The sequence below is a fragment of the Schistocerca cancellata genome, chromosome 2 (genome assembly GCF_023864275.1).
Source record: "Schistocerca cancellata isolate TAMUIC-IGC-003103 chromosome 2, iqSchCanc2.1, whole genome shotgun sequence".
In the NCBI taxonomy this organism is placed as follows: Eukaryota; Metazoa; Arthropoda; class Insecta; order Orthoptera; family Acrididae; genus Schistocerca; species Schistocerca cancellata.
The window spans coordinates 692306342-692326677 of NC_064627.1; the positions used below are offsets into that span (position 1 = coordinate 692306342).

General features: G+C 38.4%; 1 protein-coding gene across 3 annotated transcripts in view; it reads right to left on the reverse strand.

The window, feature by feature from the left end:
- Positions 1–309: 309 nt before the first annotated feature.
- The window catches only part of LOC126162455 (putative RNA-binding protein Luc7-like 2), a 51580-nt gene continuing 31553 nt past the window's right edge, over positions 310–20336 (reverse strand). For all 3 annotated transcript variants that reach the window (XM_049918980.1, XM_049918979.1, XM_049918981.1), the window contains 2 exons: positions 1235–1536; positions 310–557 (listed from right to left, as the gene is read on the reverse strand). In XM_049918980.1, coding sequence (XP_049774937.1) covers positions 440–557; positions 1235–1536 — 420 coding nt within the window. In that variant the 3' untranslated portion in view covers positions 310–439. The remainder of the gene's footprint in view (positions 558–1234; positions 1537–20336) is intronic.

Consider the following 20336-nt stretch of genomic DNA (forward strand, 5'->3'; position numbering starts at 1 on the left):
ATGTCTGCGATTCTCATAGGCTCTTGTTTTATCTCTTGACAAAACAGTTGCTGATTGGTCTGAACCTCAGGTAACTGTCAGGTACTGATGAACTAAATATTTCCTCCTAAGACTGGTGAAACCACAACATGAAAACCATATTATCAATGCTATGCTATGAGAGAAAACAATAGACAAGGAATACTATATCAAAGGAAACAACTATACTAACCTATTTTTTTTATCCAAATGTTTACTAGTCAGTAATACAGGTGAAACAAAATTCAGTGAACAGCCATTACGTGTCAACAAACAAATGAAAACAATCTCTACTAGCACACTAATTTATTTTGAACAGTAACAAAAATGTATGAATATTATTAACAACTGGTATATGGTGTCTTTAAAATAAAACTGAAATTAAGAAAGCTATAGTCCTCCAAAATTAGTGCTGGAACTGTCAAGAATGTTCATAATTTTCCCTTTTCCTGTCACGGGAACGTGATCTATCCTTCCTGTCACCAGAGCGGGAACGGTGTGAACGTCTAGATCGACTGCTGCTACGTGACCGATGTGATCTGCAAGAAAAATGTGTTTCAGTCCTTTAACTGAAATCTTTCCCCACCTGACCAGCACATCAAGAGTCATTCCATGTTAAGTCAAGACAAGACATTGATCTTATTTCTTGCCCCAAATTTTGATTAAATCTGGCATTGAGGTAGCCTACACATAGGCTAAAAATACCCAACTATATTAAAATATATCAACCCATTTTGAAAATAAGACAATGCAAAGTTGTCAAAAACTATCAATAAACAAAAGACTGCTCTAATTTGAAATTACTGTAGCAAACTCTTCTAGTTAAGTTAAAATGATGGAAGAGGTGCCACTTTATAGCACTTCCCACAAGCATTCCAATGATGTACAGTACAATAAGGGTTTGCGATGAAAATTTTTTCCCACTTTAATGGAAAATTTAAATTTTTATTTTACAACACTTCACTTATTGTTGACTGTTTTAGATCTGCAACCTCTTTCAGAAATAGCAGGCAATAACTACAATAAATTTAAAAATTTAAACAATTTTTCATATGTCTCCAGAAGACACTAAGAGCAGACAAAAAAACTTCAACTCACTTTCAATTGAATGTACAGTGCAAAACTATACTTTGTGTACACCCCTCTGCCATTGCACTCTATTATTAGAATGTTAATCTACAGCATGCATGGGTTCATGAAAACATATGATCCCTACCTGGAGCTGTGAGACTTTGAGCGTGAGCGTGAACGTTTATCTCCCCGACTGCGAGAACGGCTGCCGTGTCTGTGACGACGCTCACGGTCTCGATCCCGGTCTCTTTCTCTGTCTCTGTCTCTCTCCCGCTCTCTTTCCCTGTCACGGCTGTGCCTACTTGAGCCACCACTGAGACCACGCTCCCGCTCTCGTTCCCTTTCACGATCTCTTTCACGGAGCCTTTCACGCTCACGGCTCTCACGGTCACGATCTCTGTCCTTCAATGACTGGCGCATCTGCAGTTTCCGTCCTTCTACAGTTTTCTGCAACAAACAATGCATGCAGTGACATTAGATTAATCAAAGGCCCCAAGGGGAGTCATAAATGCTTTCTACAATTTTATATATATATATATATATATATATATATATATATATATATATATATAATAGAAGGAAACATTCCACGTAGGAAAAATATACCTAAAAACAAAGATGATGTGACTTACCAAATGAAAGTGCTGGCAGGTCAACATATAGTTATAATAGAAGGAAACATTCCACGAAGGAAAAATATACTTAAAGATGATGTGACTTACCAAATGAAAGTGCTGGCAGGTCGACAGACACACAAACGAACACAAACATACACACAAAATTCAAGCTTTCGCAACAAACTGTTGCCTCATCAGGAAAGAGGGAAGGAGAGGGAAAGACGAAAGGATGTGGGTTTTAAGGGAGAGGGTAAGGAGTCATTCCAGTCCTGGGAGCGGAAAGACTTACCTTAGGGGGAAAAAAGGACGGGTATACACTCGCGCACACACACATATCCATCCACACATATACAGACACAAGCAGACATATTTAAAGACAAGAGTTTGGGCAGAGATGTCAGTCGAGGCAGAAGTGCAGAGGCAAAGATGTTGTTGAATGACAGGTGAGGTATGAGTGGCGGCAACTTGAAATTAGCGGAGATTGAGGCCTGGTGGATAACGGGAAGAGAGGATATATTGAAGAGCAAGTTCCCATCTCCGGAGTTCGGATTGGTTGGTGTTAGTAGGAAGTATCCAGATAACCCGGACGGTGTAACACTGCGCTAAGATGTGCTGGTCGTGCACCAAGGCATGTTTAGCCACAGGGTGATCCTCATTACCAACAAACACTGTCTGCCTGTGTCCATTCATGCGAATGGACAGTTTGTTGCTGGTCATTCCCACATAGAATGCATCACAGTGTAGGCAGGTCAGTTGGTAGATCACGTGGGTGCTTTCACACGTGGCTCTGCCTTTGATTGTGTACACCTTCCGGGTTACAGGACTGGAGTAGGTGGTGGTGGGAGGGTGCATGGGACAGGTTTTACACCGGGGGCAGTTACAAGGGTAGGAGCCAGAGGGTAGGGAAGGGGGTTTGGGGATTTCATAGGGATGAACTAAGAGGTTACGTAGGTTAGGTGGACGGCAGAAAGACACTCTTGGTGGAGTGGGGAGGATTTCATGAAGGATGGATCTCATTTCAGGGCAGTGTGCGAGTGTATACCCGTCCTTTTTTCCCCCTAAGGTAAGTCTTTCCGCTCCCGGGACTGGAATGACTCCTTACCCTCTCCCTTAAAACCCACATCCTTTCGTCTTTCCCTCTCCTTCCCTCTTTCCTGATGAGGCAACAGTTTGTTGCGAAAGCTTGAATTTTGTGTGTATGTTTGTGTGTCTGTCGACCTGCCAGCACTTTCATTTGGTAAGTCACATCATCTTTGTTTTTAGGTGTGTGTATATATATATAACGTATGTTTTGTACTGACTGTATTAATAATGAAGCTGCTTCCTCCTGGAATATGTTTCACACTGATCTATCACAAAGAATTTGAGTAAAGGAATCCAGTAAAAGAAAAACCTAGAATTAAGGTATCGTGAACATAAGTCTGTTAATGACTCAGAACACTGGAAATTGTGTGATTGTAGTGATACAATCTGAACTTGAAAAAACATAATTGAGCGTCACAAACAGACAAGTTTATAAACTTAAGTTCTAATGTACATAAGCTACATTATACAAAGATTTTTACTTCATTATAAAATTTCAGTGTGTTTCACTAGTAACACAATGTTGAAGAACATAATATTGATTAAATTTAAGCCACTGCAATGATATAGGTTATCTCCTAAACTGTCCATAAACGCAACTACTTGTTCCACTTCAATACTTTCCCAATAACCTGTCTGAACTTCCTTTTCTCACTCCATGTCCAATTTCTCCACCATCCATCTCACCCATTATCACTAGACTGCCCATTTAGGTGGCACCACAAGAAGAATACTCTAAGTTTTTCCATTATTGGATAATAAAACATATGTAACAACACTTCATATAACAGATAGTAGTGACAAGTACAGAAGACAGGCCATAGGTCCTATATGTATACTTGTCCACTGGAAAGATAGAGAGAGCTTGGTTCAGTGGACCTGTAATTTTTCCATTCCACCAGTGAGAAAAGCCACACCAACAGCTTATACCAATCCTGACACTGGGAAAGCCAGCACAAGCTGTTCTGTTATAATTTGTAAATCCCTTCCACCACTCTGTTTTATGTTTGAATTATTGTCTTCAGAATACATTTAATGGAAATCTTTTAGACTTAGTGCTATGTTTACCTAATTCAGTGATTATAATATGATGTTTTTGTTAAGAAACACTGCTTCTTTATTATTAGCAACAACCAGAGTGAACAAATAAAACAATATTCTAATCAGTTCCGTAACTTCCATTTACTGAACACTGCACAGTAAGAGTTGGTGGTAAACATATCTAATAATGTGTCAGCTTCTACTCTAACAAAGTAGCATCCCTGTGACGGCTGTGCCTACTTGAGCCACCATCTTCATAAACCACACTCTTTGCAACTGATTAGTATTGTAGATGTTGACACACAACTAACCTAATAACTAAGCCAAAGAAAGATCCAATAATCTCGAGTTCAGCATGTTACTACAATAACAACTCTTTTTACAATGGAGTTTCAATGTAGTCATACTACCTAGACACACCTCTTAATGAAAAGTTTACTTCCTAAGAATACAACTAACAATGTAACTTGATATAAACTAATTTCAGCCACTAAATTTTGATGTGTTTCCATGTAATCACAATGCAGTTTTATAAACAAACATAAAAAAATCATCTAACAATGAGATACAGCTACTGAACAAAGAAACATTTATTGAACGACAATCATGGTTAGATGACTGTGCAGCACATGTAGGTATCAACAGTAAAGCACGTTTTGTGGATGCCCACAATAACAATTGCTTTGTAGTTAAAAATTAAAGTACAGTAAATCATTTATGATTATTGTCGAACTGTCACCTGCAGACACTGAACAAGAGTGCATTAATCAGCACTGTACACCTGTGTAATATTAGCTGGAAACAAAGTCTGGAACCTGGAAGTTTGTTCCTGTTCACAATTACTGGCCACAGACCACTTCAGAAGCACCCAGGGGACTTGCACATAGTGACCATGCATTGCCCTGACCCTAAGTTCTGTGCAGTCTGAAGCATGTTGTGGATGACAAATGTGATCAATGGTTATCTGAGAGGTATGAGTTGCAAAGTTTTGCCACCTTCAGTTAACACTTTATAGTGACTGAATGACTACATAATGAATGCATTACAGTAAACAGTGAGAGTGGTGTAATAAAATGGACACCAAGTGCATAATTTCTTGTAAGGTGAAACAAGCTTATTTCACGTCAATGCAAGAAGCCAAACTGAAATCAATTTGGAAGAAATTTGGTTTCGCATTTGATGGCAATGAGGAACACAGATTTAGTGGCTTGTTTTGCATGTAAAAAGATGCGTTCTTACACTAGATACAAAACAGCAACTTCAAATTCGTTAAAACTTATGTGAGAAAGGGGCAAGGTCATTCCATGTCAAAACACACAATAATTCAAGGATTTGTAACCCCTATCTCAGATTTTCACAAAACTTTGCAGATTTGCTTATAACATCGGAAAATCTGCAAAATCTTTTTGGTCTCAGACTACAATTTATCGGAGACTAAACTACAAGACTATATCGAATTTTAAATGCAGTGATATTCTGATAATTGGGCTCTGCAAGAATTTTAATGCAAAATGGTACTATCTACATAATGACCATAACTTGAGTGTTTATGAAGCTTTGATTTTGAATTTTTTTCAGAAGTTAAGGCATATAGTTAACATGTCCAGTTATTGAAGCAGTGAAGTTACAAAGAAAATTTTAAAAAAATATTAATATGTCAACTTCCTATTTTATAAAAATTGGAAGGATATGGAAAAATGCTTACATCATTTCTCCAATCCGCTGGGAATGATCCCCAGATTGTAAGCTTTCTAATATGATAAAAATTTGAATGGGTCTTCTGCTGACACACATCTGAATACAAAATACTTTTTGCTGTGATTTGAAGTTCATCCATTCACTGTCTCAGGTGCACGAGTATCAGATGATGATGATGATGATGATGACGATGATGATGATGATGATGATGATGTTTGGTTTGTGGGGCGCTCAACTGCGTGGTTATCAGCGCCCGACGAGTATCAAATTAGCATCTCTAGCTATAATTCATTCCAGGTAGGCAAGTTAACTAAGTGTGAAAATCTATTTCCTATCATTTGATTAATTCAGCGATGTTTTAAAGACTGATGTACAAAATTTGTGTGTTTGTTCAGCCAATCACCTGCTCACAGTGATAAAGTTTTTAGACAGCAGTGGCTTGTGTGAAACCTTTATAGGCATGAGAACAATGCAACAAGTACTGAAATTCATTGTTGAGAATAACTGGCAAGCATCAATTAGTCTATTTGGCCTCAGGTCTCTGTCTTTCCGTGAGACAGGTCATACCTGTTTGTGGTGTGGCCCTATCAGTCCACTTGTAAAAAGTATGTTTCAAGTGAAGTGCTCAACTAATTGCAATGGAAAATGGTTTCACACACTATTGGAAAATGACTAAGAACACATGTCACCTGACAACCTATACCTAAGTAAAAAAATCGTTCCGAAAGATCAAGAAAGTGCTACTATGTGTGGACGTCACAGATACCTTTGCTTAAAAGTTTTTTGTAATTCATCAAATAACTTGTGATCCTTTCGGAAAACACAAACAATTAAAAAATCTTTGAGGCCAATTTGCTTGTCTGTCTAAAACATTAAATGCTAAAAGAATCTATATAAAACCACACCAAAAACTGTGCACAACATGCTGTAAGATTTGTTAACAGAAAACTGACATCAGTGATAGAAATGAAAGTGGTGCAGATGAGCCGGAACTGACATTTCACAAATCAGAACTAAAAAGTCAAGGTACCGAGGATGCAAATAAAGCTGAACATGATTTGGGGTGCTCTCCCTTAAAACTTCACTCAATTCCAAAACACAGCTAGGCTTCATACTGCAAAAAGAAGCTAGAAAAAATGAAACATGGTTTGGAAAGAAAGTGTGTTGGGCATTCAATTGCAGTATTGAAGATTCTGACCATACAGAAGAAAAATTTGATGATGAAATTGTTAAGAAAGCCAATGATTTTGAAGCCATGATATTAATGAAACGAAAAGTAGTTAGTGCAAGTTAAAATTTAATTTTAGCTCCACCCACTTAGTCAAACAAAAACATATCAGAATTCAATGTTAGTGAGCACGTGGTTCGACAAGCAAGGAAACTGAAAACAGGAAGTTATTGCTGATTACATGGTAAAGACTGTCACTGATTTCTACCAAAATGATGAATATTCTTTAGTGTTACCAGGAGCAAAAGACAATTAGCATTCAGAATTTGTATATAAAAAAGTCATCCTTTGCTTTTGGATGCAGATCACACTGAAGAAACATACAAAGAACTTATAAAATTTCTTGTACGTGACTGGAAACTTCGACTGCATGCTTAATCACTGTGATAAGTGTCCCAGTGAAATTGTCAGAATTATTGCAACAAATTAGCTTACAAAGATACTGATGATGAAATTGAGTTCAGGCAATGGATAAACACAGATCATCAGGCAGAATTAGTAAAGCAGCCTGGAAGTGTTGTTTGAATACATAGTCTTGTTGTTAACAAAATTACAGGTGCACTTAAACCACACTCATTAGCACCTGTCAGTCAAAATTATTGAAAAAATCGAAAGAAAATCTAACCCCAGAAAAAGCAATTTTGTTAACGGATTTTGCTGAAAACTACAGTTTTGTAATTCAGAATGAAATTCAGAGTTACCACTGGACAAGAAGCAGCTCTATAATCCACCCCTGTTAGTGTTTATGTAGTAAATGAAGAAAGTAAATTGGTAATAGTGAACCACTGCTTTACAAGTTGTGGTATGCAACATGATGTAGGATTTGTAAACGTTGGAAACATGGTTAAGTGGCTGGAAGATCATTACTCACAAGTGAAGAAAGCGCATTATTTCACTGATGGATGTGCTGCTCAATATAAAAATAGAAAAAGCTTTAAAAATTAGAGTACAAAAACTATTTTTCTATCGAGGCTGAGCTATTCTTTTCTGCTACTAGCCACAGTAAATCTGTGTGTGATGGTTTGGGAGGAACTACGAGGGGTGTTTGAAAAGTCCGAGAGATGGTACCACCGGCGCATATCGAGGTCATGTTTAGTTAGTAGCATCTTTGGAAAGAACGCACACCAAGTTTCAGCCATATTGGTCTATTTCTTTGTGTTCGGCATTCGTGTGAATCAAGGAAGTCTAATGTTTTGTCAAAAAAGGGACAAAAAAGAATTTCTTATGGTGATTTAAACATCACTTTATGAAAGGCAAAACACCTCAGTAGACTAAACAGAAGCTTGATAAACATTACCGTGACTCTGCACCTTCGATTAGAACAGTTTATAAGTGGTTTAAAATTTTTCGGAGCAGCCAATTGGAAGTGATGCTGAATGTTTTGGACACCCTGTGGAGGTTACGACTCCAGAAATCATTGATAAAATTCATGATATGGTGATAGATGGCAGAAGAGTCAAGGTGCGTGAGATTGCTAGTGCTGTGGGCATCTCGAATGAACGGATACGTATATTTGACAAACATTTGGACATGAGAAAGCTTTCCGCAAGATGGGTTCAGCGATTGCTCATGCTCTACCAAAAAATGAATTGTGTGAAGTACTGCAAGAACGGTTTGCAACTGTTCGGGAAGAATCTCCAGATCTTTAAGCGTCGTTTCGTCACTGTGGATGAAACATACATTACTGTACTCCTGAGACCAAAGAACAATCTAAACAATGGGTTAACAAGGGAGAATGTGCACCAAAAAAGGCGAAGACCATTTCTTCGGCCGGAAAGGTTATGGTGACTGTCTTTTGGGATTTGCAAGGGATGATCCTCATCGACTATCTGGAAAAGGGCAAAACTATTACAGGTGCATGTTGTTGTTGTTGTTGTTGTTGTTGTTGTTGTTGTTGTTGTCGTCGTCGTCTTCAGTCCTGGGACTGGTTTGATGCAGCTCTCCATATTACTCTATACGGTGCAAGCTTCATCTCCCAGTACCTACGGCAACCTACATCCTTCTGAATCTGTTTAGTGTATTCATCTCTTTGTCTCCCTCTACGATTTTTACCCTCCACGATGCCTTCCAGTACTAAACAGGTGATCCCTTGATGCTTCAGAACATGTCCTACCAACCGATCCCTTCTGGTCAGGTTGTGCCACACACACCTCTTCTCCCCAAATCTATTCAATACCTCCTCATTAGTTATTTGATCTACCCATCTAATCTTCAGCATTCTTTTGTAGCACCACATTTCAAAAGCTTCTATTCTCTTCTTGTCGAAACTATTTATCGTCCATGTTTCACTTCCATACATGGCTACACTCCATACAAATACTTTCAGAAACGAATTCCTGACACTTAAATCTATACTCGATGTTAACAAATTTCTCTTCTTCAGAAACGCTTTCCTTGCCATTGCCAGTCTACATTTTATATCCTCTGTACTTCGACCATCATTAGTTATTTTGCTCCCCAAATAGCAAAACTCCTTTACTACTTTAAGTGTCTCATTTCCTAATCTAATTCCCTCAGCATCACCTGACTTGACTACATTCCATTATCCTCGTTTTGCTTTTGTTGATGTTCATCTTATACCCTCCTTTCAAGACACCATCCATTCCGTTCAACTGCTCTTCCAAGTCCTTTGCTGTCCGACAGAATTACAATGTCATCGGCGAACCTCAGAGTTTGTATTTCTTCTCCATGCATTTTAATTCCTACACCAAACTTTTCTTTTGTTTCCTTCACTGCTTGCTCAATACACAGATTGAATAACATCGGGGATAGGCTACAACCCAGTCTCACTCCCTTCCCAACCACTGCTTCCCTTTCATGTCCCTCGACTCTAACTGCCATCTGATTTCTTTACAAATTGTAAATAGCCTTTCGCTCCCTGTATTTGACCCCTGCCAACGTCAGAATTTGAAAGAGTACTCCAATCAACATTGTCAAAAGCTTTCACTAAGTCTACAAATGCTAGAAACGTAGGTTTGCCTTTCCTTAATCTTTCTTCTAAGTTAAGTCATAGGGTCAGTATTGCCTCACATGTTCCAACATTTCTGCGGAATCTGAACTGCTCTTCCCGGAGGTCGGCTTCTACCAGTTTTTCCATTCGTCTGTAAAGAATTTGAGTTAGTATTTTGCAGCTGTGACTTACTAAACTGATAGTTCGGTAATTTTCACATCTGTCAACACCTGCTTTCTTTGGGATTGTAATTATTACATTATTCTTGAACTCTGAGGGAATTTTGCCTGTCTCATATATCTTTCTCACCAGATGATACAGTTTTGTCAGGACTGGCTCTCCCAGGACTGTCAGTAATTCTAATGGAATGTTGTCTACTCCCGGGACCTTGTTTCGACTCAGGTGTTTCAGTGCTCTGTCGAACTCTTCACGCAGTATCATAACCTCCAATTTATCATCATCTACCTCCTCTTCCATTTCCATAATATTGCCCTCAAGAACATTGCCGCTGTATAGTCCCTCTATATACTCCTTCCACATTTCTGCTTTCCCTTCTTTGCTCAGAACAGGGTGTCCATCTGAGCTCTTAATATTCATAAAACTGGTTCACTTTTCTCCAAAGGTCTCTCTAATTTTCCTGCAGGCAGTATCTATCTTACCCCTAGTGAGATAAGCCTTTACATCCTTACATTTACCCTCTAGCCATCCCTGTTTAGCCATTTTGCACTTCCTGTCAATCTCATTTTTGATACGTTTGCATTCCTTTTTGCCTGTTTAACTTACTGCATTTGTGTTTCCTCCTTTCATCAATTAAATTCAGTATCTCGTTACCCACGGATTTCTACTAGCCCATGTCTTTTTACCTACTTGACCCTCTGCTGCCTTCTCTATTTCATTCCTCAAAGCTACCCATTCTTCTTCTACAGTATTTCTTTCCCCCATTCCTGTCAATTGTTCCCTTACGCTCTCCCTGAAACTCTGTACAACCTCTGGTTTAGTCAGTTTATCCAGGTCCCATCTCCTCAAATTCCCACCTTTTTGCAGTTTCTTCAATTTTAATCTGCAGTTCATAACCAATAGATTGTGGTCAGAGTCCACATCTGCCCCTGGAAATGTCTTACAATTTAAAACCTGGTTCCTAAATCTCTGTCTTACCATTATATAAACTGATACCTTCTAGTATCTCCAGGGTTCTTCCATGTATACAACCTTCTTTCATGATTCTTGAACCAAGTGTTAGCTATGATTAAGTTATGCTCTGTGCAGAATTCTACCAGACGGCTTCCTCTTTCATTTCTTTCCCCCAATCCATATTCACCTACTATGTTTCCTTCACTCCCTTTTCCTACACTAATTCCAGTCACCCACGACTATTAAATTTTCGTCTCCCTTCACTATGTGAATAATTTCTTTTATCTCATCATACATTTCATCAATTTCTTCTTCATCTGCAGAGCTAGTTGCCATATAAACTTTTACTACTGCAGTAGGCGTGGGCTTCGTGTGTCTCTTGGCCACAATAATGCGTTCACAATGCTGTTTGTAGTAGCTTACCAGCACGCCTATTTCATTCATTATTAAACCTACTCCTGCATTACCTCTATTTGATTTTGTATTTATAACCCTGTATTCACCTGACCAGAAGTCTTGTTCCTCCTGCCATCGAACTTCACTAATTCCCACTATATCTAACTTTAACCTATCCATTTCCCTTTTTAAATTTTCTAACCTACCTGCTCGATTAAGGGATCTCACATTCCACGCTCCGATCCGTATAACGCCAGTTTTATTTCTCTTGATAATGACGTCCTCTTGAGTAGTCCCCGCCCGGAGATCCGAATGGGGGACTGTTTTACCCAACAGGACGCCATCAACATTTAACCATACAGTAAAGCTGCATTCCCCGGGAAAAATTACGGCTGTAGTTTCCCCTTGTTTTCAGCCGTTCGCAGTACCAGCACAGCAAGGCCATTTTGGTGATTGCTACAAGGCCAGATCAGTCAATCATCCAGACTGTTGCCCCTGCAACTACTGAAAAGGCTGCTGCCCCTCTTCAGGAACCACATGTTTGTTTGGCCTCTCAACAGAGACCCCTCCGTTGTGGTTGCACCTACGGTACGGCCATCTGTATCGCTGAGGCACTCGAGCCTCCCCACCAACGGCAAGGTCCATGGTTCCTCGGATGGGGGGAATGCAGGACGTTCAGCAGGTGCATATTATAAACGCCGGCAATTTGACTGCAAAAAAGTCTTTCCATCATGACAATGCGCCAGCATACACCTCACCTCAGCAGTTGTGTTCGCAAAATTAATGGAAATAGGATTCCAATTCATTTCACATCCCCCCCCCCCCCCCCCCCCATTCACCAGACTTCGCTCCCTCTGATTACTATTTGTTCCTCGAGTTGAAGAGATGGCTGGTCGGACAAAGATTTTATTCAAATGAGGAGGTGTTTGCAGCAACTAATAGCTATTTTGCAGACTTGGACAATTCCTATTATTCGGAAGGGCTCAACATATTAGAACAGCGTTGGACGAAGCGTTTAAGCCTGAAAGGAGACTATGTCGAAAAATAAAAAGGTTTACCCCAAACACTTAAGTACTTTTTATTTTTGCATGGACTTTTCAAATGCCCCTAATATAGAACATATATTGAGAAGAGCTACTCTTCAACTAGTGGATGATGCACAAACTACTACTGCATCTGGTGTTTACGATTTCTGCTATGCTAATATTGGCAAATTTTTTTTCAGTTCTTAGAAAAAGTCAATGAAGATTTTCTACGCAAAAACCTTGATAAGAGATTTGATAACCCGCACAATACTAGGAGGCAGGCATTTTCACCATAACAAACCACTTTCTTGTGATTCTTTAGAGATTAGATGAGTAACTTCTTCTGAAAAGACTTCCTTGATTTTTTCGTTCAATGAAAATGCCTCACAATGGACATGCACTCATCCTCAAGAAAATTCTTTTGTAGCAGCTGTTTTGATGACAGGTGGTGAAAATGAAATGTCGTGTGGCTAGAGCCTCACGTCAGGTAGACCGTTCGCCTGGTGCAAGTCTTTCGATTTGACACCACTTAGGCGACATGCACGTCGATGGGGATGAAATGATGATGATGATGATGATGATGACGATTAGGACAACACAACACCCAGTCCCTGAGCGGAGAAAATCTAACCCGGGCCCTTAGGATTGACATTCTGTCGCGCTGACCACTCAGCTACCGGAGGCGGACATGACAGGTGGCACTTTGCCTTCATCAGAAAAGTCTGTGATGAAAGAAATGTTTAACTACTTTTTCTCCACACACCTGGACAAGCTGTGTCATTCTTTTGACCTGAGGAGGATGTTTCTTGTTTTGTGCCTTTGGAAAACATTTTATATGTTGTTGGAATACCTAAATTAACATCATTAGGGAGAATGTATTACTTTAATGAAAAAAAGATATAAAGGTAACATTATTTGTCACAGTGGATGAAAACAGATATGCTCTTAAGAAGTTTAATCTATAGTTTCAGGGATCTCCACTGCTGAACGTTTCCATTTTAAATTAACATTGGTGTGGCTAGAATAATTTTTGTTTAAAGATGCTAATTTGACATCCTAGGTAAAGTAGAGCTATGTAATTAAAATGTTTCAATTAAATTTATAACTTTTGGCTTTGTAATTTCTTGAGGCAGCCTACTACAGGTTGTCAATCTGATTTCAATGATCTTCTGCACAATGTTGTTATATGTTAAATGAACATCCAATATCCATAAAAACTCGTGCTGCTGCTGCTTTTTCCTTCCTTTTTTGAAGAAGTATCAGTTTCGACAAAAATAGAACTAGTATCAGCAGTCATAAACTGTTTTACACATTTAAAAATCATTGTTTGGACCACAACAGCTTAAGCTGATTATCTATATTCCCTAAGTCAAGAATAGTTATTAATTTTTTTACAATAAATATATATCCCTACTGTGACATCTGTTTGAGATATGAATGATGTGTTGAAAATATAATACTTTCTACCATCATCAGCATATCTGAAGTAATGCAACCCAAATGACTAACTTCAGTGGCAGCATTTACTTTTGTAAAAATTTCCATTTTTCCCTTAAAACTGTATGAAGTATGTGGAGAAATTTCATTTATCATTGCCATGCAGAAAGTGACAAGTAGAGAAAGTTTTGTAAAAATCTGAAGCTGCAGGTGTCAGGTACGGATGATCTTTCTTAGAATTATTTTTTTCCATCACAACACAAAGTATTGCGATTTCAGATGCATGTGTCCATTTGCAGAAAACCAATTAATAATTTTACTTTATTACAACATGGAATGTGTTGGGAATTATTGAAGACCAATTACAAGTTCCCACAAAGTTGGAGAAATGTGATATAAGCTTTTTTTCAATATGCATGTACATTTTCCGGAAATTGGAAAGTGACACATTAAATTTTTTGTACTGTTCTTTGTAACTTTACTGATTAAATAATTGTAGGTCTTAAGTATATGCTTATCATGAAAAAATTCCAAATCAAAAGATTTGGAAACATCAAGGTTATGGACATTACGTAGATAAGTACCATTTTTATTAACACTCTTGCAGAGCCCAGTTATCACAATATCACTACATTTAAAATTCGATACTAGAAAGTTTTCATCTTAGAGCAAATGATTTTGCAAAAATTCTTATGTTACAAGTGTAAGCAAATGTGCACAGTTCCACAAAAATTGGAGATGATGGGTGACATGGTCTGTATGGTTTGATATGGAATGACTTAAATACTAAGAGAGACATACAGGTTCCTTGGAGACCCACCAAATTTTGAGGCAGGTGCCGGGAGGATGGTGTGGGGTGGAATTTTCCATCTCGTCACCGAAGATATTTTACCTTCAGGTAGCATTTTGAAGAGAAATTTAGCTTTTGGCATCATTATCCGAGACATTATGCATCTAATATCACTTAAACTATGCCAAGTGTGCACCACATGATCATTCTTTTATATAACTCCTCAGGCATATTTCAAAATATTAAAAACTGTGGCATTAAATAATTTCATTCATGTTGAGTGAAGTGTAACTAAGTTTGATATCAGACTGATGGTGTCTCAGATAATGATACCAAAAACTAAATGTGTATTCAAAATGCATTGGCTTAACAAATTCATTCTGTTTCTAGAGGGGTGAGGAATGTTCTCTGGTAAGCAGGAAGGGCAGTGACAGTCTACCTATGGAGTGATTCATACCACGAAATGAACTGCACGGGAGTGATTGTGTAGTAAATTAACAGCGAAGAAGGAAACTTGTGCACCACAGAAATTTCAAGAAGTAAAAAAAGGGGAGACAATATTAGCCACAAACTAAAAGATATCATCATTCCATTTAGTCAGCAGCGTGCAACATGTTGCATTTGTCGCCAAACGAGGTCCAAACATTACTGCGCACTTAGTCAATATAAGAGATACTTTTACTCAGTGCACATCAATACTGTGCTGAACACACAGCTCTAGAAGACATCAGTGATACGAAGAACATAGCAATTAATGAACTCTCTTTGAGCTCTTACAACCTTTCTTATATGTTCTAGCTTTCAGAACTGCTGCAGAAGTCACTGAAAGGAGATGTGGACACTCGATAGAAAGCGAACGAGACGTGTGTCAACTTGCACTGGTTCGAAGTTACAGCAATTCTGTCTGAGATAAAGTCATCTTAACTGACTGTTGACAAAAAAATGTTGGAATATGTAATAAGCTTTAAAACATTTGAAAATTCTTCCCTCAGATGTTTTTCGTATTTTCGCTGTACTCAATAAGAATATCTAACTTCAAAACCCAATTTCTGAAATATTGTGGAGTTAAATGATGGCCTCAGAAGTGCTTACCTAAACTTTTAACACACACAAAAGTAACAGACTTATTTTAGAACAGGCTATTCAAGCTCGTGGAGCACTAGCTAACTTTGAACAATCAAATGGGCAAGCACACTGAGGAGCATTGTCACTTGCTATGAAAAATCGAATGGGCAGGTAACACAACAGAATCTTCTTGTGTGTCAGCAGTCTCTTACACGACTGCCGATCTCTCACTCTTTCAGCCCACACCACAATCTCTGAGCTGCTGCAGAAAGCCCTCCAGTGTTCCATGACACTCCCTGCACCCTACTTGGCACCCTTATTAACCCTTTCAACTTCAAAGGCGAGTGGTGTTTGACACTGGAAATTTTGTTTCCCACTCCAGTGTTGAGCCTCATTCGACACGTGTTTTTGTAGCTCAGACTGTGGTAGGCAACAATTCTGCACAATACTGCTATCTAGGGAAGCCTTGGGAGTGACTAACAGTTGTCTTGGGAGAAAGATTTTAATCATTACATCCAAGTTAGTAGGCAGAAAATGGCTACTTTTTGAAGTACAAAGCTTTCTATGGAAGACATTGTAGAGCTTTTAGAGGAATATCCAAGTGAAATGAGTGACAATGATTTTGATGATGACAGCGAGTCTCTAAACAAGTCAAGTGAAGTAATGATGGAAACAGTCCACCCTGATGAGTTTTAAAAATATTGCACAATGAAAAGTTTTTTATTTTAATGCCCATGTAAATACACTTCAGGAGGTAAAATGACTTTGCCGACAAGACTGAAGAGTTTTCTGGTCACAGCTACCTTCAAATATTTGCAAACGCAGATATAGAATCAGAGCCCACTCTATGGTGGGGAGGAGCAATCTAACTACCATCTAGCACAACAGGTCTTCAGGGGTGGCAAAACCTTTACTTTTAATATGGTTCCTAAAGGACGAAAGAAAGACACTCAGGGTGTATACGTGGACAAGGAAAAGAAATCCCAGATTTTCTAGTTAAAAATACACTTTCTCCAGGGTGAAAATACACTTTATCCATGTTAAGTGACAGTATACTCTTTCTCGGCACTGTAAAAGTCATCAATCCTTAGAATATTTATGGTTTTTTATACGTAGAATTGCATGGCAATTTAGAAAACTAAACACAGGCGGAAAAACACATTTTGAAAGACCTTTGATGTGCAACAACATGTACGCTGCATATTTTCGTATTACGAAGGTATAAATTTTAATTCCACCAAACAACGCATGTCACTTTCCAAAACATTGAAATAGAGATTGCGATGCACTTTTGTAAGGGTCATAGCTCATTCACGTGATCTCGCCAGCTGATGACAGCAATAGGACACGTGATGTAGTAAGTCAATAGCAAGATCACTCTTAAGTGGAGCGAATACAGAAATAAGAAAAGTTAATGGCTTAAATTAATATACATAGCATTCACATATAATATTGGTCTCTAAGATTAATAAGTTGGAAGAGACGCTAAGCTTCCATGTATGTTGATCTTTTTTGCGTGCATTACACTTCAAGATACATCACACAAATATGCCAGTAAAATTTTTAATAACGACGCAAATGTCTGATCTTCTGCGCTCGGAATTCTTGTACATGGTCTTCCTCGAAGAGTTTATTTTAAAATGAGAGTCAAAGGCTTTGTGATTTAAGAAATGCATCGTACATTCTCGCACATTGTTCATCTTGCGTAAAAGGGAATCTGCTTTGAATGTAAGGCTTTTCAAACCACCATTCGCAATATTTTCCCGTGACCTGTTAGAAATAGGTTCATTTCAGCAGTTGCAAGAAAGCACCAGATAACTGGCATCACCGCACTTGCGCAGCTACGATGACGCAGGAAGCCCATATGTTTGTATGTGTAAAACATTAAAAGATCTTACATTATGTCATAAAAGAATCAAGACATCAAAGGATACTTCAGGAGTGTCAGGATTTCGCGAACCATACTAAAATGCATAATTCGACTTAAAATGCACATCCGCATGTAAATTTTCTTTGAGTACCAGTACTCATGTTTGCTCCTTTATAATAGCATAATGCCATATGTGCACTTGATATGCAGCGAACAGTTGAAACTAGCCAATAGTGTGAAATTAAACACTTCGTTTCAAATAAATTGACTGCCTCAGCAGAAAGGATTAATAAAAGCCAAATCTCTTTAGCAAACCAGCAAAAATAACTTCATTGTTCTGTAAGGTCATTAATGCTTGACTGTCAGAAAGGTGGAAATAAAATCTGAAACTATTAACACATTTTAGCCTGCGTAATTATGCGAACGTATTTTAATTCATTTGATAGCTCCCGGCCACAAAAATCTGTTTTGTTATCATTTAATGTGAGAGCAATAAACAAAGAGGAAACAACAAAATCACCAAACGTAAACATAGGTCACGTGGAGATGACCCTCCTTCCCACCACAACTCTGACTGCTCTGTGCATCAGCCCCGGATCTACGATATTTCCGTACAGGGGCAATATTAAGTAGTGGTGCCCAGTCACACTTCTGTAACCAGAAGCGGGAGAAGGTATTACTCATATGCTACTCAACTGCGCATGCAGAAGAGCCCGTCCGCAATTGTTGAAACGAATCTAATTTAAACAGTTGTCTCGTCAAGCTGATCGGAGGCAATTTGTTGTTATAAAGCATTGCATAGTGTTCCTAAAGCCTTTGACACACTTTACTGTTGGCAGACACTTGTATGAGCGCTGTTTTGTTGTTGTATACGGCGCATTTCCTTTGCAACTTGAGTTGTGTTTTTTCCATTCATGTTTTTTTGCTGCAGTATTATTTTGCAGTAGCAGGATACAATAACATCCTTTGTTAGAATATTGGTTCTTACCAGTCAAAATCATAAAAATTTAACTGAAAACTAAAACAAAAATTCCTGGGTTCCTAAACAACCGTTCCTGGGTTTTTCCTGGTTTTCTCCCAGATGAAAAAATTCCTGAGTTTTTCCCAGATCTCCCGGCTGTCCCGGGTTGTGTACACCCTGAAGTTCTGCATGAATGAAGTGCGAGAAAAAGTTGGAAAAATCAATTATAAAATCTAATGTCTTACTGGAAATTAATCTCCAGTATTATGAAACTGATGACAAATGAAGTGCTAAAATTTATCACCTTGGGTGAGTCTTTCAAAATAGCAAAGACTGCTTGCTAGTGGCAGTGTTAACTTAGTTTCTGCCACGTGCGCCTTCCAACTTGAAATATTGCTACGTCAGCATAAATGGCCTAACAGTTCCTCAGCTACCAGAAATACCTACAGCAGTACTGCTGAGAAAAACACACTGTAATAAATGAAGAATAAGTAAAATATAGACTGCCCATCCACATACTTTAATCTTCAGGATCTAGACCATGATTTAGCAGTGTTGACTTGAGGAAAGCAGCATGGCATCCTTCACCAGCACTCCTCCTTCCGTGGATCTACAATCATTAGCTTGTCTCTGTTGGTGTTGAAGGCATTATCAATAAATACTGATATTAAGATCATATGGAAGCAACCATTCAAAGCTTATTTTGGAGATGAAGCGACTAAATTGGACTGCATGAACTATTCATCTACTTTTTCATATTTAACTGTGTTCCAGTAACTATCTGATATCTAACTTATCCCTTTTGCTAAAATAAATGAAAGTGCTTTCAAAACTGTCTGGAGCTATAAATTGTGGTTTTGATGTGTTGGAAAGCACATCTTCTCGATAGCCAACCATATCTATTTTTCACTAATGTACAACGGACATGCGAAATAGGCACTGATAATTTATATACATTTTCAACAAAGCATTAACATGCTAAGTCACTCACTGTCCTACGAACTTCCATGTTGTACAGCAGTAACACCACCAATGCTGCTGATAACTATGTACTCATCTGTGCTGATTGCTACAGGTCTTGCACTGAAATTATTGTATCCGAGCTATGACTAGTACTGCCATTGTCTCCATGGCTGTGTTGCCAATTCTCCTTGCCTATTGCCAGCAGATAACATAACAGTGTTCTTTCATTTTACCTAGATGATGAACATACTACACTGAATCAACGATGCAAATGCAATTTCTGTCTCAGAAATGAGGAATGACATCAGGGGACTACTATTGCTGTAGAAGATCAAGTGTTGATTTTGTATCAGTTCATAATGTAGACAACTTTTAAACATAAAATATTGTCATAATTCATTTATTTATTTATTTTTTCTTTCTTAGCTGAAAGATCTCTGTTTCTTAGATCAGAAATGGACCCCTACATTGACAAAAGGGCCAAAAACTGCCCACACATATGCCACATATCCACTGTGTGCAGCTTCTGCCTCTGAAGACGTCTGCTCACTGTACACCATTAGGCACTGGTCACTTCTGTTTGATGTCAGTTCAGTTCTTGCCCACTTTACCACTCTTAAAAAGCATGGCTAGCACTCGTGCAGTGGCTGCCTTCATTCTGATGTATAATTTGTTGACAAAGTCAGCCATAACAAGAGGTACATTGCTGGACAAATTTTTTTCACAAGCGAATGAAAAGAGGAAACAGACTAGAGCGTGATATGGCTTCTGAGACAGTAAAAATATACTACTTTAGTTTAATGCCATTATCAGATTTCAAATTCTTGACTTAAATGATTGAACAAATCTTAAAGAAAATGGCTATACATTTTAGTTTTGGCACATGCATTGCTTTACCAATAACTTTTCCTGCATCCTCAGGTGCACTTTTATTGTGATACTTGACATTTCATGGTTTCCACAGCACTTCTTTGCACTTCAACACTACATAC